This window comes from Oculina patagonica, chromosome 6, assembly GCF_052425735.1.
Source record: "Oculina patagonica isolate OP01 chromosome 6, crgOcupat, whole genome shotgun sequence".
In the NCBI taxonomy this organism is placed as follows: domain Eukaryota; kingdom Metazoa; phylum Cnidaria; class Anthozoa; order Scleractinia; family Oculinidae; genus Oculina; species Oculina patagonica.
The window spans coordinates 5,377,819-5,395,061 of record NC_135763.1 but is presented as its reverse complement, the minus strand read 5'-3'; the positions used below and the strand labels follow the sequence as shown (position 1 = coordinate 5,395,061).

Here is a 17,243-nt window from a genome sequence, read left to right as displayed (position 1 = left end):
TAAGAGAAGACAACATTAAGCGGCCAGGAAGACCTCTCCGGAACGAAACAATTGTTATGCGTTTAATTTCTTGATGTGTTTGGAACTGAATGAAGAGCACGTTGTGTTTCGCTATTTTGTAAACACTAATCACGTGACTGGAGTTATTTGCGTTAAGTTGAAATTCACTGCTGTAAAGTTAAACTACTACAAAGTCTCTGTACAAACTCAAATACTGAAATAGCTTTAACTCAGAGCCCAGTTGAATTTAGACCTCTATTCTTTGAGCCAGTAAAGCTCAAGATAAATTTAAAAGAAGAGATATGATTTGAATGAACTTTAATTCATTTGTGTACATATATAAAAGGCACTCCTTATTTGCTATTGAAGAATGAATTTTGCCAGGTACCTGTTCAGGGCACGTGTTGTTAAAGTTATATTGTTTTGAAACTAAAATAAATGACTTTTTTCATAAGATTATGAGAGAAATTTGTTATTCTAATGCTTAATTACCACAATGAGGCATTTAAAGTTCACGTTACGGTAATGAGTATTTTTTTTTTTGAAACTGGTAAATTCTCTTGTACGTTTTACACTATATACGGACCTTAAACTAGTTAATTCTCTTAAACTGGTAAACTCTCTTGTACGTTTACACTGTATTCGGACCTTGTTTACATGCACTTAACCAACAAGTCCTTAAGTTTTTGCTATTGACTGAAAAGAACCTATAAGCCCTAAAAATACTTCAAAAAGGGATAGATAAACAAAGTAAGTTTTTGGTAGTGAGCTAGACCTTATACTATTTAACAATTAGACTACGAGCCCGAGTATTCTACAAGCGAAAAGTCAACGAGGCACAGCAGAGGAATCATTGGGATTTTCGGAAGGTTCAAAAAATAACGCCACAAACTACAATTAACTCTCCCCTTGCAGACACTTCGTTATAACGGACACCCCGTTATCACGGAAAGGAGTTAAAGTCCCGGCGAATAAGAATTAGTACTGAAAATAACTCTCGCTACAACGGACTTCCTGTATAACGGACACCAAATGGTGGTCCCGAAGATGTCCGTTATAGAGGGAGTTGACTGTACTTCGTATTAGGCCTCTACCTCTCCTTTGTTGAAATTATGAATTTTCTTTCTTGATTAAATTTAATTTTTTCCTGTTCGTAGGTTCTTTATGTTTTCGGAGCACTTCAAGTTCTGGCTGCTGCGGAATATATAAATAAAAACATCGGACTGTAGACGACGAACCACAGAGTTAAGATGTATTTGTACAACAACCCCGGCCCCTCACCCAGTAATGCGTTAGGCAGAAACTTCATTGTCGCTGTACTTTAGTTCACCTCGGATAAGGCATGAATGAATTGAACAAATATATTCCTTTTTTTATTAATAGAATGAAAAATAAAACGCCGCAAATGATAACTACATTTGTATTAGGTCGTAGAGCGGTTTTCACTTGAGTGTGGTTATGCGTTTGCTTTGGTTTTGCTTGCTCGCTTGTGTTGGCTTCTCGCGCCCTTTCCCGCCATCGCTCCACCATCGTACTCGCTCGCGCCGTTTTCCCCGCTCTCCGGCTCATGTTTTCTTCGTTTGTTGGTTCCTGGATGTCTGTGTCCTTTGTGTTGGCCGAGTCTGCTTGTCACTCATGAACTGCTCTATTACAACATTATTATAATCCATATTCATTTGACAGTTTGCACGCCAACATAAAAATTCTACATTTTCTTTACACATACACTGTATGTTTATAGTAGATGTGACTCGGCTGATGGTCAGCTTCTTGAATTACATCAGTCATTGCACCAGTTATAAATCCCGGGCCACTAAAGGCCCATAGCTAACAATCTATTTTCTTTGAAAACAGCTACAAAAATTTAATATAGAACGATTATCCGCCACCATAAGTAAAGTCAGTAAATTCAGTTCAAAAAACATTTTATGAGATTCAATGAATCCTGTACGTCTATGACCAGTGACATAACAGTTTTTTTTTCTAGTTTCTTTTTTTCTTCTGAAACGAATCCCGTAATTCCTATAAAGAAGGGTAAATATTAACCCTGAGTGATAATCTCTATCTTCACCTTACTATAACCAATATAATACCAAAGAGGCAGGCGAGTGGATAAAGAAAAGCATCAATAAGAGGGACATTCTCTTGATGGACAGCCCAACTTTGCTAGGAGACTATAACTTTCTTTTCTGCGAGCCCGAGACTTTTTTAGCTTTGCAGATCTAAAAGAAATCAAGACTCCGTTAGCCTGCGTGCAGCCGTCTCCTAAGACTCCTCGAAGGCGTCGCGTAAACATCGAGACGGTGGATCCCGTGAAATTTGAAGGACCATTCGCCACCTTTGAACTGACATAAAAATGATGGCAATCAGCTAAGAGAATTAAAACCTTTTCAGCTTGAAACCGAAAGAGCTAAAGAACCATGAAAGAGAAAACAAGCACTACAGCTAAAACAGCTAAGGTACAGTCGAACAAAGTTCTTCGCAATTGAAACTCGCACTTTGTAAAATCTTCATTGGGCCAGTAACCTCTCAAACAATCGGCGCACGTGAAATCATCTTTAACAATTTGATTGTAATGGCAGGCCGAACAGGACCAGCAACACTTGCAGTCGTCCTTTAAAACGCGGATGTGACCCGGAGAGCATTGGGCGCCACAAAAAGACTTTGGCGCTGTCTGATTGCTCCATTTTAATGCATGATGATTAATATACCATGAGCTGTCCCAAGTGCCTACACTGACAAGGCTGTTGACAGATCCATTTGACTGCAAATGAATCAAAGAAAACATGTTTTCCTTCATACGCCGCTGACCGGAGAACAACTTCCAGTTCTGGCTGTACAACACGTCAAGCACGTGCCCCAGGCTTCTAGAAAAGACTGCTCGGTCAAGTTGGTTCGCGCGGGTTTGAGCCGCTTTCTCGTACGCATGTGCAAGCAGATAAACACTGTTCATAGACGCTTGGATTTCTTCTTTTCTTCGCTCAGACGGCGAGTCAAACGTTCCAATGTTTGGATAGCTGTTTTGACCACCAGGCGTTTCAACGATATTGTTAAATCCAACAATGACGTCTTTGTTGTCGAAATAATTCCTGAATCCCTCCATGAATGGAAATTGAGAGTCGAGAACTAGTGTGTCATGTACAGGATTGCTGTGAAGACAGTTTAGGTTCTGTTGGTTTGCTAGAATCCACGTGAACTGAGGAACATTGTTTTTGTTTTTGACGGCTGCAAAGCAGAATCAAAGGAAACTCAGATTTTTAGTAACCGTAAACAAAAGACTATTGTATGTACGGAAAGGACTTAAACGTTTTATGACAAAAACCATTTGCAAGATAAAAAAAAAAAAAATAAAAAAAAAAAAAAAAAAAAAAAAAATTTTTAGAAGGGTTAGATTTTCAAATAAGCTGTAAGAATAGAATGAAAACATGAAAAGCTTGGAGTTTCGACATCTGGGGAAATAATTTATCTTCTCATGGTTGTATAAACCAAGCATAACTTTTTATCGAGTTGAGCCCAATTAGGAGTTTTAAACATTCACCAAAGATTGGTGAGCATTTAGGAGTGCTATTATCGGTCATCTTTGCACGAGCTAGTCTTTCCTTCAGTCAATTTTTACCCAAATGTTCAAATCCCGCGCAATTTTTCCTCATTTAGTTATGCGCTGTTGGCATATTTGCCTTTTACTGGTTGTTTACTCAGTGATGAGGTTAATATATTTTGCTGTTCACCCACAAGTTTGGTAAATACGCATCAGATTGATGTTAACCTCTGCGTCGAAAAATAAGTGTGATTGGTAACACTATAATCTTCGAAGTTCAGGTATGCTTTCTTAATATTCACTAAATTACTGGAATTTTCTGTATTGCTGTAATATCCTCAATCGTTTTTGAAGAGAAATTTGTAATTGTAATGATTTGAAAATCTGCCAGGTACCAGCTAATGGTTAATCTTAGACCCATCTTGGGGGTGGCTGGACTTTTGCATAATGAGAGTGACGGGGATGCTAGTCGTCTCGCTTAGGGGTATAAATTTCATACTTTACGTCCTTCTCTCTACGGTACTCTGGGGAAAATGTAAAGAAACTATGTACAAATTTTTAGCCAAGTCTAGGGCTCGGTTAGGGCTTCGCATTCGAAGAAATATATAAAATAAGTTCTCTTTCACAAATAGTGAAGAAACATTTCTAGGGGTCAATAAAATAGCTAAATACACCAAGATGGTCTCTTTTAGGAGTGGCTTTCAAAAATTCCGACGAGGATCCCCGTCCTTTTGGAGCCCCCCCCCCCCCCGGTCTTAGACCATCTTGGTTACTGGAATTTTGCTAAGGATGGCTTATGCAAATAGACATCATAAGATTTTTACTCATTTGTTTTCCTTCTCAGTGTAACTTTAGATCTCCCACTAACACCCAAAAAAATTTTCTAGCGAAATTCAACTGTGAACTTACATTGTAGTAATTCTTTCGTTTCTGCATCGCCTGTAAAGAGAACAACCGCAGTGGATTGCGGCTCGGTCAACAGTTTCTTCAGCGCGCGTTCAAACCGAGCAGAGTCCATTTCCCTGGAACTAAGGTGAACAGTAACAGCAATACACAGCTTTTCGATGTTCGATATTCGCAAAAATGTTTCGTAATCATCTTGATTGTTGGAGGAATATATCACCGATACCGCACTCCAAGTAAAATACTTGATGAGATCTGCAAGCGCCCGAGCCTTGTAAAATCCAACCGATACGGACTGTAAAATGCCATTCGAAATCTCTGGCACCGTTCCTTCTCTTCCGAAGATTATTTGCGGCACCTTAAACAGGCCTAACAGAGTCGAAGCGTCCTTATTCTGAGAAGCAGATATCACGCCTAAAACAGGTTTGAAATCGTCTCTAACAGTGTCTCGCTCTGTCGAGGATATCTCCGCTTTTTTGCTATATCTGTTAGCAAGATCAAGAGCTTGCTCTAATGCTATTTGCCCATCATTACAGGTATCGCGGACTTTCAGCGTCAGGGAGGCATTATAAAGCTGCCTGTTCCACTTTGTATTAACTTCATTCACTGCATACTTTAGTGCGTTCAGCCACAGAAATCCTTCCTGGTGTCTCGGAGATCCACATCTCCCAAATTCGTCTTTGAAGTGTAGCGGCAATAGAGCGCCAAATGCGATATCTCTCTTCGGAGGCGAAAACGCTTCCGACTGATAAGGAAAATATTGACTTTCGCTCCCCAAAACGTAAATTTGGGACCAAAACGTAACAAAAGAAGTGATAACAACTAATAATACCGGCCAGCGTCTTTTCATGGTTACGTGTGAACCATTTTGTTTCTTTTTGTTTTGGGAGGTTTCCGAATTGTAGCAAACAGTCAAAATTGCTGCACTTTTGCGGCTTTCATAAGTAAACATTCATTAATAAATAAGTGCACAAAGAATATTTAAAAATTCAACCAATAAAACAACTTGGCATGCAAATTGATTTTGGAAAGATTCCGAACAGCAGGTACCGCGGTTTGGTGCTATTGTTTCCTTCCCATAAGCATTTTTCCTTCGCCCCAATCCTTTTTTTGGAATTTTAAAAAAAAAAAACCTTTTTTAAAAATATTCCCCCCCATTACCTAATTCAAGCTATTCCAGTTAATACCGAGAATACGAAAATGGTCTATTCTCCCCGTTCTTTTACGACAAGAGAAGTTGGCAACGACAGCTCATCAAGAAACAGTTACTGTACTGTTCAGAAAAGGACACGGCGAATGAAATCGTTTTTTGTTTTTTTGCGGTGTGCAAAAGCAAAGTATCTTAATTCCAAGGAAACTTAAAAGAGATTAATAGCCTAATAAGGAAGAAAATTTTACAATTCGCAATATGTAATATGCTACTCCTACACAAGATATATAACACAGGTTTACTCGGGCAGTAGTTTCAGCTGTAGTTTATTTTCGCTCGTTTTCTTATGACACGACAAATTGCGAATCTCACATCAAAGCTCGAATTTTCTTCCTTGCGAAGAAAAGTAAATGCCATTGTGGTGGCTGTGTTGCCTCTGGTCTTGAAGTAAAGCGTGCCATGTCACGGAAAGGCACTTTTAAAGACAGGAGTACGCAGACAATCAGTCCAACACTAAGTATATACCATTGTATTATTGTGTTTCTTGTTACCTGATAAAACATGTTTCGACAAAGTGGCATAAAACACGTCTGTATTACAACAAAACATCGAGGTATCACAGCAGAAAATGGCAACATGCCAATAAGATAAATGTAGTCCATTTTGGAGGGGGCCGTAACAAGCAAGAGGCAAGACGAGGCACTAGCCTGCGTCCCAGACGTAATAGTTTCCCTGCGGCGCGGCTAACGAGGCACTTGCCTCGTCTAGATTTTCAGTAACCCAAATTAAAAACAAGATATGTTTAGTTATGAAAATAATCCCCAGTTGAACAAGACTGACTTTGTTAAGAAGTATCACGGAGGGTAGTGCCACTGTCCAGTCTCATTCTGATTGATGATTCCTATTGGCTGATATCCCTTCACTTTATTCCTCGTAAGTTAAGTCGTTTTAAAATTTAGCGCGCCTTCGTCATACCAGACACGTGCACGTACGAGCTTCTCGTCACCCAAGGCAAGCAGGTCACGGTGTCCATCTTGGGTGGCACAAGCAATCGTCCGAACTCTAAAAACGTTTGTAGAATATAGACGTTTAGTTCGCAGGCGTCCTCTTTCTGGCAAGCGCGAGTACCACTCATTGTGGCCGTCCAATGACGCCATATTTGTGGCGTCATCGGTTCACGGAGCGCCTGGGCACTAGACTTGAATTAGTCTTTATTTTGATTTATTCGAAGGTTATCAGTGTAACCATCCTTCTCTTTGTCCCTCGCCGTTGCTATAGCAAGAGGCTTACGCACTCTTAGAGGCGTGACAGACAAGTCGTGTTCACGTGACATTTCAATGAATGATTGACAGATCTTGCTATAGTCTTTAAAGCCGACTTCATGAGGACGGATAGTCGGGTCCACCCCAGTCCTTTCCAAAAGCTCCTCCAATAACTCCGGTTTTCTGGGAAACAGGTTTCTGTGGAATGTTAACAATAAAACAACGGTCAGGAATTTCAGTAGTTGTTTGAATATGTGCGCACCGTGAAAGAATTGGATTGTAGAAAAGTTCTCCGTTTGCTCATGTCAAACACGGATTGGTGCTGGCACGAGTGCGCTGCAAAGATCGGCAAAAGGAGCACTGATTAGGAGGAGCCACTTAATCGCGCGTATGTGGACTTACTGCTCTCTTCGCCGATAACGGTAAAACGTTCAACGATTATCGTACTTTGAATTGAGTAAATAACAGAGATTTGAAAATGAGCTACCTGTTTAACTGGAAATTACGAACTCGTCTACGCCTGTACATCAACGAAAACCTGCCTTTACACCACGCAGTGAAGTCTCTCTCCAATCTTATCAGTAATTTACATTTTACATTTACAATTCTGGGTAACGTAGAAACAGCTGCAATTACCAAGAATTTGTGCGACAAGTCTTAGCAAGTACACTGCTGTTATAGAAGGCTCATGGAAGGAAGGACCAACCCGCGGACCCAGGAAAGACCGTGAGTCGAAGCCAGGACATAACGATAAGAGTCGCGTACAACAACAATCTCTTCAGTGATCAGCACCAAGAACGCGGGCTCTGGCCAAGTCCAATAATTTGAGCATGCGCAGAGTGCTCCATTTCAATTGCCAGCCAATCAGACGTGAGCATAAACGACCGGAAGTCCGTGAATTGCAGACTTTCACAGCTGACTTGACCACAATCCGTGTTCATGTTGCTGACCAAAAGAGCGGGCTCAAGGGACGAGATCTCGCACAACAGGTGAGCTCACCACAAATGCGTGATATAAATATGATTTATGTTATGCGTACGCTGATTTACCGTAATGAATTTCGAATGGTTTTTCGTCTCTCTGAGAAATTTGCTTTTACTACTTGCTCCACAACGAGAAACGGAGCATCGATAAGCGGGCTAATTCTTGGCACAAAGCGCAGCAACATAGCATCAACCTGAAAAGAAATGAAAAGATAGATATTTGGTGATATTAATTTTTCTAAAACCAAAAAAAAAAAAAAACCAACTTTCAGTCATACATGAAATAAAACGTTCACCACTTAGAAGACCAGTAACAAAAAAATACATATTTACAGAAACGACAAAGCGGATGAGAATAACTATAACTGCTAAGTTGGAAATTTATGATTGGATGTTTTATGTGCTCCGTGAAACATTTTTAAAAAGGGAAAATACTCTGATAGCACGCATGATTTGAAGAATTTGAAAATGTTTCCACATTCTTGATACGCAACATGTGCATAAAAATTTGCGGTCACACTCATTTTGACATGCTTGTTTTTTTTAATCGCTAATTAAATAGTTTTCTTGTTCAATTCCTTTTGAGAGACGATCACGTCACATCTTTTTGTGTGCGATAATGTTAATAAGCTTTATTTTGCGAAAGATATAGAAAACTGTTTATATATTGTGATTCAAACACTTAAGGGCGATAAAGACCGTTTTTTACTTGCTTCAAAAACTGCCTAATAGCACAAACGTCGACAAGTCATACGCAAACTAAGATCCACTCATAATTTGGTTTATACATTAGCAAGTAAGAATCGAAGCAAGGCTTGCAATTATTTTTTTTGGGGGGGGGGAGAAATAAAAAAATTTTGGAAAAAAAAAATAAAAAAAAAAAAAAAAAAAAAAAAAAAAAAAAATTGTAGAAGAAAATTTCTCCCCCCCCCCCCCCTCCAAGAAAAAAATGGTCCGTCCCTTACAGCTACCTTATGTGGCTAGTTTTCATAAAGACGAGTAACTTTCTGATAACTTTTTGGTTGCTGTTCAGGTCGAAAGTATGACTTTCTTGGATTCGTTGACTGCCTTTTTACAACCGCAGCTGTTGACCACGAGCCATTTAAACGCAAAACAAAACGAGCATTCAAAACACGTTGTGTAGCAACCTCAAAGACATAAAAAATTACCAGCAGCGCGGGCTCAATTTTTTTCAGGATGAACGCTTCGGGCATGTGTACATGTTAGCTTGAGATGTTTTAGTTTAGCTATTATTAAAAAAAAGAGACAATTAGTTCTGGAAGTACGGCTAGATCAATGGATACATGTGGACGCAGTTGAGCGTAACGTGAAGCTCCCAACAAAGCAGACATTCAAATAGAAGCATTTTTTACTACCCTTTTACTGTGTTTCCGTACCTTTGGTTCGGGAACAAATACTTTTCTTGGTAACAAATATTTCTTGTTCACTTCGCACAGGTATTGTGTCATGATAGAAAGCCGTGTACATTCCTTATCCCCAGGGGGTGCTTGCATATTCTACAGGTGAAAAAAAAAACTACAACTTTTTACAACGTGGCAAGGTACAACGTGTACAATACAGTACCAGGCAAGGTACAACCGTGCATGTAGGCCGATGGTAGACTAATGCCTTCCCATGTACTGCGGTACCATTCTTGTACAAGACCTTTACTCTGGACACTTGAAGGCAGAGTTCTACTCTCCACCCAGATGTAAAATTGTAAACCAGCAAATTGTTACACCACTTTGACAATTTCCTAGGGCCTGTTTCTTGAAAGCCCGAGAAACTTTTTGGGCCTGCAAAGCCATCTTAAGTTATCTGTTATAAAGTTTTAAAGTTTCTTTTCTATTATTCTATTCTGTATCTTAAAAACGGAGAAGTGTATAGGCTTGAAACTTTGTATGGAGGGAACCTCTGCTCATATTAAAAATATGTAAATAAGTAAGGTTTGTGATTTTACTATGGTTTCCAGATGCAAAAACATTTCAGAACCTTTCGAGAAACAGGCTCCAGAAGGGTAACAGGTTTACAAGGTACTCACTTAACCTACTTCCACTACAAAATAGTGTGTGCACATTCACTTACATCAGCTACTTCCTTCTGGAACACCAGCGCCATAGGTGTCCTACCAAAAGTAAATGGCCCTGCTCTCTGGGGAATCGCTTCCAGCCACTGCAGAAGGAGAGGAATTGATACATTGAAGGGGAGATTCCCCACCATGCGCACACCTGGAATGTCTGCAGAATAAAATGCAGCAAAGATTACATAAAGGTAAGGGCAAGATAGTTCATTAAAGTTAAAGGTCTACAGTGTGGTGTAAATAGAGGATAATACATTGCACGGAGATTGATTCTTGTTCATCGTGCTCGTGGCGCGTGGGAGAAGTCATCTCCGCAATGTTCTTTCTTTATAACCTACTCGAGTTGACGGATTTCCACCATTTTCCAATTCGAATTTTATGTTGTCCGTTGGTCCCAACACTCATTCGAATTTCGGCGGGAGCCCACTATATTGATTTACTTTGGTCACTGAGCTGCATGGAAACTCTGTGAGTTGATGGTCAAATGACAATTGTGATATTTACCATTGTACCATTTTCTCGTTCTTCCTATGCAGTTATATAATAAATTTAGATAGCTACAAGAATAACCCATGGGCATCCTTTTTTTGGGAGGGGAGGGAGGAAAGAGCATTACCTAGTCCTCTCTTATTCCACTCCTTTCATGCCCTCAAAACATTTCAACCTTTATTAAATAATTCCACACATACACAAACATGTTAGCCCTTGAGCTCAGATTGGCTCAAAATACCAGTTACTTTAACTCAGACACTGTTATCCCAAGGACTTAAGTGTTTCAAAATGGTTGGGGTAAATAAATTATATCAAACATTATTTTTCAACATACATGTGTGATCAAAATCGTCCACCCACAGTATATTATCAATACCTTTTTTAACAGGTTAGTTATAAGAAAAGTTTTAAACATCCAATGCCCAATTCCCACTCTGAGGCACACCTGCATGGAAGGGTCACCCACTACCTCTGGAAACGAGTTAATTCATTGGTTCTTAAAACAATAGATAACAGGTGACAACAATGCCCCTAGCCCTGAATAACAATAGAGGTAGTGTTTACAGCGGGCGAATGAAAATAGAGGTTCCAGAGAGGTAGTGTCTTACTGGCATGGAATTAAGGTAATTTTATTCAGTGTTGCCATCATTACCTGCAGGCGTGTCTCATAGGGGGAATTGGGCATTATCAGAACTAACTATAAGAAATTATGCAATCATTCGATTTTAAAAAGGAGAGTTTACAAATATCTCAAGAATTATGTACCATTTGATTCCCACTTCACAGCATCAGCTCTTGGAAAAGCATCCGGTATGTAAAACTTCATGATATCAGCATGATGTATACTCAGTCTTCCTCTGCTGGCACTTTCAAGCACCTAATTTGAGGCACATGGAATAACATGAAAATTAAATCATAAGTTGATTCAAATAGATAACTCTTGTTATAGCTTCCTTTTTGTATTTTATTTATAAGTTACTGTCTACAGTGCCTAGTCATGTGATATCTCCTGGACTGCTGTTTGTACATGCATGCCGTAAGCCACTTTGTTCTAAATAGTTTATCAATATGGTCACATCCCCAAGCATACATCCTTAATTCTCTGTCTCCCTCTTCAAAATAAAATTTAACATTTAACCCAGCTTCAACAGAGCCAGCCCTTGTCCTAGTAACTGTCAACATCTTATTTGTCGCATTCTTATAAAATTGATACATTAATTAGGAAGGAATGCAACAAAGACAGGCCAAAAATAATGATACAAAGTACCTCTAATGATGGAAGAAATCTTCTGTCAATTTCCACCGCAGCAACATGCTTGGATCCAGCATGCAACAGAGATCTTGTTAGTGAGCCCGGGCCGGCTCCCACCTCACACACATGACAATCAAACACATCTGCCACTTTTGCAATCTTGTCTGTATATCAAAAGAATAGTAAAAGGAAAAAAAACAACTACACCAACTGTACATGCAGCTATCATAATATTAGAAACCTACATGTAATATTAGAAACTAGGTTATGTTTGTAACACAGATTTACCTTTGGGAGGGAAGTACTACACCCTGCACCTTAAATACCTTATTGCGCTGGGTATGTGCCACTGAATAGGATCCCGTTTTTGACTTTCAAGGTTTGTGATGGGTTTCCAATTTTGGCCTTTTAGTTTGAGATGGGGTTGCAGAATGGGGGAAAATTATGTCCCCAGCAGAGCTGAGTACCCCACCAAAACATTTCCTAGCCTGCAATGGTATTTAGCGAGCGAATTCGAACGAAACAAGCGCCATCTAATCTAAAGGTTGTACTCAGGAGAGAATTGGAGATAGGAGAAAATGCGCCCTAAGGGAGTAGGGGTGAGGTTAAAACCCACCCCCTTCTCGAGCCCAAGGCCTAGACATTCGGGGCTTTTCAAAAAAAATTGAGACTCCGGCTAGGTGTCACAAAAAATTTGAGATGGCTAGACTCTAAACATTTTGCTAAAATTCTGTGAGATACATATTTTATAAAGGATTGTCATCCACCCCATGCTGAGTAGTCTTGCAAGTATGCCAGGAAGCTAGGCATGCAAGGCATGCAAGTCAAGGCAGCATGGCATGCAAGGTGAGGCAGCATAGCATGTTAGGCAGAAATCCCTACTCCCAATAAAAAGGCTTACCACAAGCTACTTAGGCTAACTGTAGGCTAACCGAAGTGCTATTTAGGCTAACCAGAATGGCTTTTACACCCAGCTGCCTCACACTTTGTGACGACCCATGCTGAGTGACCTCATTGACTGTGAAAGGGGAGCAGATTAATAAAATAGCATGCCACTTTGGCATGCTATTTTATTAACCTGCTCCCCTTTTTACTGTTAAATACATTAGGATACACTGGCCTGAAAATCCACTGACATTGAATTCTGAGAACTTCATTTTAATGTCTTCAATCAGTTCAATGCCTTGCTTCTATTCGTGCATAGCATTTACTTGCATCAGCTTACATGTAAGCTTATACGTTTAATCTTGTAATATTTTTTTACATTTCATATCTCTGGCCCAGTGTAAATTTTAACGATTTCTTCTCTTCTTCTAACCAAGTGTTGATTTCCGGCCCATGATTTTTATTTTAAAATTTACCAACTGCGGAATAAAACTTTTTTCTCGCTCTTACTTTTATTAACAAACCTATTTACCAGTCTCCCTACCTGTAATGTTAAGATCAAGAATAAAGTTTTGACTAAGTTGCTTCTTTGCGGCCAGTCCATACACGCGAAGAAGGTCTGCAACCTTCGGCATTGGAGGAAGGCGAAGAGGAAGTGGATTAGCGGACATTATGAAACAACAGTTTCCTCTAAGAAGTCCGTAGTACTCAAGCTAAGATACGAAGCAGACAAAACGGTATTAAGTGTGCTGTTAAAAATGTTACTTCACAATACACTTCTCGTGTTGTTTCGTCCGCCATCTTGATTTTTAGTCCTCGCGGGTAATGCCGCTGAACATCCGCTGACACTAGATTCGTCCCCAGTCCAATGTCGAGCGATCAAGCGCAGTCTTCGGTTCTTCGCCTCGAACTTTGAAAGAGTTTTGAAACGAAAATGTACAAAGACTTTAAAAAACATAGCGTTATAAAAAAGCAGTATTGAAAAGGGCCGACTAAACTAGGTGGATAACAATCATTAAATTTTCTATGCAAAATTTTTCTATACGACGTACAAAGCTTAACTTTTCAGTGACTTTCTTGACTTTTGGCTTGTAAAGGATTACAACAATTTAAGAACGTTTATAAGCGAGCTGTTTTAGCGGGAACTGGGCCCAGTGCGTCTGACTACAGGGCGGGAGAATAAACACGAGCGCTTAAAAAATATGTAAACTTTAAAAGATCGATGTCCCAAGTAAACTTTTCAGTTTTATAGAAACAAAACTTCGCTCGTTTTACTATACTAGTTTAGTCTGCGATAGTCGAACATCCGGAAAAATTTAGCTGAAAAGCTAAGTGGAAAATTAGTTCCAGCTAGGAAGAAACTATTACAATTTTTATTTCCATATAGAAGATTTTCACCCATAATGCAGTAATTGAGGCTGTCCAGTTGAATCAAAAATAGTATTTATCTCTTCGTTGAACGGAATAGTAAACCGTTCAGAAACTGAAGATCTCCCATTCTGAAAGGAGAGGATCCTACACTTAATTCCCATATTGATGAAGTCATTTGTTCGCATATTGTTCACAAACGTCATAAAGGAGTCCATTATTCGCCGGCAGAGACAAGATTATCAAGTAAAATAATGACTGAGCGTCACTAAGCAATATATGTTATTATATATATAAAAACTCAAGCTCTTTTTGTTAGAATTAGTCGAGTTAAAGATGTCTCGTGGCTATGTTTTTCTAAAACGGGTATTAAATCATTGAATTTCAAAGAAAGCAGTCGTTTAATGCATTTGCTGTTTACAGTTTAGGGTGGCTGTAAATATGTGGTCGGCACATGCAGACGTCCCAAAGAGAGACAATGGTGTGGATGTCAAAGACCTCGATTTTTGTTAAGAAGTCGCACATGGTCGTATAAGAAACTTTCAATAGATCCAAAATCAAGAGGTTTGTGTCCTCAGTTTTCAAGAAGCCTTACAATTCGAATCCAAAACAAGGTCTAGGGAGACAGAAACATCAGAATATCACAAGTCGATAATCCTGGCGTTGGAACAAAAACAGCAAGCGTAACTTGTTTCGTGTAGAGAACTCTTTAACTATATGAACCTGGAATGCCAATCAAACGAAACAATGTTCTTGTGAGGGATCGGATGGACAGGTGTCACAGTTCCGCCTACTGTACCCGTTAATAAAACGGCTCTTCTCGTTAGCTGCCAAGCATCAATACTTACGCTCGTCAACTGTATTTCCCATCATAAGAAAATAGTCTAACAGGGAGGCAAATCACAGAAGAGCCAAGTGTATTTTGACATGTGAATCAGCGTTCGTTTACTCGCGGGAGATTTTAATTTCCGGCCACATTGTGTGGAAACTCGTTTGGAGATCCAATCCCACGGGAAGGCATTTCAATGGCTTAATTATCGCCTTATGCCCATCATGGGTACTGCTGTATATTCTATGCGCTAATCTTTTTAATTGCGTGAAACTTCAGTTATAGGTCAATGAGAATATTGTGTTTGCCTTGTAGGCAGCTGTATGCCATACTCTGTTTGCTCACCTTGGAAATACAGAATCGGCGAGAAAGCCTTGTTCGGCTAAAAATGCAGCCTCCCATTTTACACATTCGTCAAAAATCAGCTAAGTAATTTTCAAACAATTTTCTTAGCCACAGAAAATGTTTCGCATTGCTCTCGCTCGTTTGCTAGCCCACTGTAATCGACTTTGTCGTCTATTAATTTGTCGGCCTCAAATCGCTTTTGTTGACATATCATTTGCACTGGCGAGACGCCTTGTCTTCGCCTTGTTATTTTGTGTTCATTCTTCAATGAAAATAACTTCGGCACCTTTAACAATCAAGTCTTGACGCCCTGAATAAAGCAATGAAAGTACATCTTTATTGCTTTGAAGATTTAAAAAGCGTGATATTAGCTGCCAAAAATGTTTTGCAGCGTGCCGACCTTTCTACTTACTTAAAGTTAGCGTTCGTATCAACGTTGATATTTCCGTCACACCCGTGCCTTCATAGCCACTTATTTACCTTTGGGCTTTCGTGGGGAAATAAACTTTGGAAACAAAGAAGCGGGGTTGTTATTATAATCGCTAATGGCCGCTTTTATTTTCTCAAAATCAAGAGGTATTTTGCAGTTAGTCGATAATCGACCGGTATAGTGGTGCTTCGATGTAAGGTTACAATGCTTGATTTGGGCCAAATGTGACAAATCTAGTTGGCCGAGGGGCTAGATACGGCAAACAAACCGATAACTTGAAAGTGATTAGGAAATCAAAGATTCTAAATGTTTAAATGTCACAAGAAACATAAAAAAAATTTCGTGTTAATTATGCTGCGCTTAATATTAATTCGCTTATTGGGTGATTCTTGTCTAAATTTTAAGGGGAACGTATATCGTAATGAAAACTGAAAGTCCATGTTGCATGCATTTGACAGGAAACGGATTTATTACTAGGCAGGCTACCCAAACTTCAGCTATTTATTTAAGGATATTCAGAAACGTTTAATAAACTGGTGGTCGGATTTTCCAGTCTATATGGGAGCTGTGTTTGTAAACTGCTTCACAGAGCTGACAATAGACGTCGTGTGTGCATTTATTTCGCAATTAAAAACCTCACCAAAATGGCACGCAACAAAAAAAAAGTGGTACAATTTGAACAACAACAAATCGTGTTCCTGGTGATAGAAATTAACCTTTTTTAATCACTTCACGACAAACTAGTACAAAATGAAGCTTATATTGGGCAGCAACCGAAGTCGACCAAGTGTCGCAAAAGTTCAACTCTCGGCAGGTCCAAAAATGTAACAGCTCTCCTCAACAAGTTTCTATATCGAAAGCAACAATTTAAAAAACGAGCTAGTTGTAGTTGTAATTAAGACCTGCAATGCCACACTTCAAGAGGGCAATATGTTCAAAATTAATTTCTAGGGTTATAGTAACAAGACAAATGTCTCTCAAAATATCCTGCAGTCCACAAGTCTCTCAAAATCCTGCAGTCCACAAATGTCTCTCATAAATATCCTGCAGTCTTTCGTGCCAAATTAAAGAAAAAAGGACTATGAAAAGAAGAACGCAATTTAAATTGTTGTTTGTAAAGGATATGAGCTAGTTCCTGCGTCGAACTGACAAGGCTGTCCAATTTCCCCTTCCCATCGTTTGTACAGTTTATCGGGACAAAAAGGCTCTTGAAGTCTAAGTCCACTCGAGATAAAGCTGGTTTATCTGCTATCTTATGAAAGGAAATGCGGCTAGTAAATTCACGGCACCTGAATATGCATGATTTGAGGCTCAATTCTTTGGCAAGTTTTTATTTGGACAGAATCATCCGTACGGTGCTAACAAAACTAACAGTGTAATCTCCGCAACGAAACCACAGAAAGCCCCAATTCGATTCGCTAGCTATGTTACAAAGTCCCCTGATATTCTTGTGTTGTAAAAAAATACGATATATTCATATAAAACAGTCACTTTTCCATTCCAAAATTAACTCGTTTTAAGTTAAGTATTTACGTCATGGCCTCTATTGATTTTACAAAATCTGTAAACGATTTCAGCATTTATGCCAATGTAGTGCTGAACAAGAGAATTGCGAAGAGAGAAATTCGCAGAGCCGTTCACCAATAAGGGAAAACTTTGCAGTGATCAGTTAGAAACGCCATGAACGCATTTCGGGGAGTACAGGATTTTCTCTTGATATTCAAAA

At 39.3% G+C, this 17,243-nt stretch overlaps 2 protein-coding genes across 2 annotated transcripts; both read right to left on the bottom strand.

Moving 5' to 3' along the window:
* Positions 1-1,652: 1,652 nt before the first annotated feature.
* On the bottom strand, positions 1,653-5,393 carry LOC144657431 (metabotropic glutamate receptor 7-like). The gene is made up of 2 exons (XM_078517776.1): positions 4,448-5,393; positions 1,653-3,225 (listed from the first exon to the last, which is right to left on the bottom strand). The coding sequence occupies exons 1-2, from the start codon at positions 5,391-5,393 to the stop codon at positions 2,411-2,413; spliced, it is 1,761 nt and encodes a 586-aa protein (XP_078373902.1). The 3' UTR covers positions 1,653-2,410.
* A 381-nt stretch (positions 5,394-5,774) lies between these two features.
* LOC144658489 (dimethyladenosine transferase 1, mitochondrial-like) lies at positions 5,775-16,513 on the bottom strand. Its single transcript, XM_078518907.1, has 7 exons — positions 13,090-16,513; positions 11,676-11,824; positions 11,174-11,285; positions 9,922-10,073; positions 9,234-9,353; positions 7,903-8,030; positions 5,775-7,051 (listed from the first exon to the last, which is right to left on the bottom strand). The coding sequence occupies exons 1-7, from the start codon at positions 13,214-13,216 to the stop codon at positions 6,796-6,798; spliced, it is 1,044 nt and encodes a 347-aa protein (XP_078375033.1). The 5' UTR covers positions 13,217-16,513; the 3' UTR covers positions 5,775-6,795.
* Between the last annotated feature and the right edge of the window lie 730 nt (positions 16,514-17,243).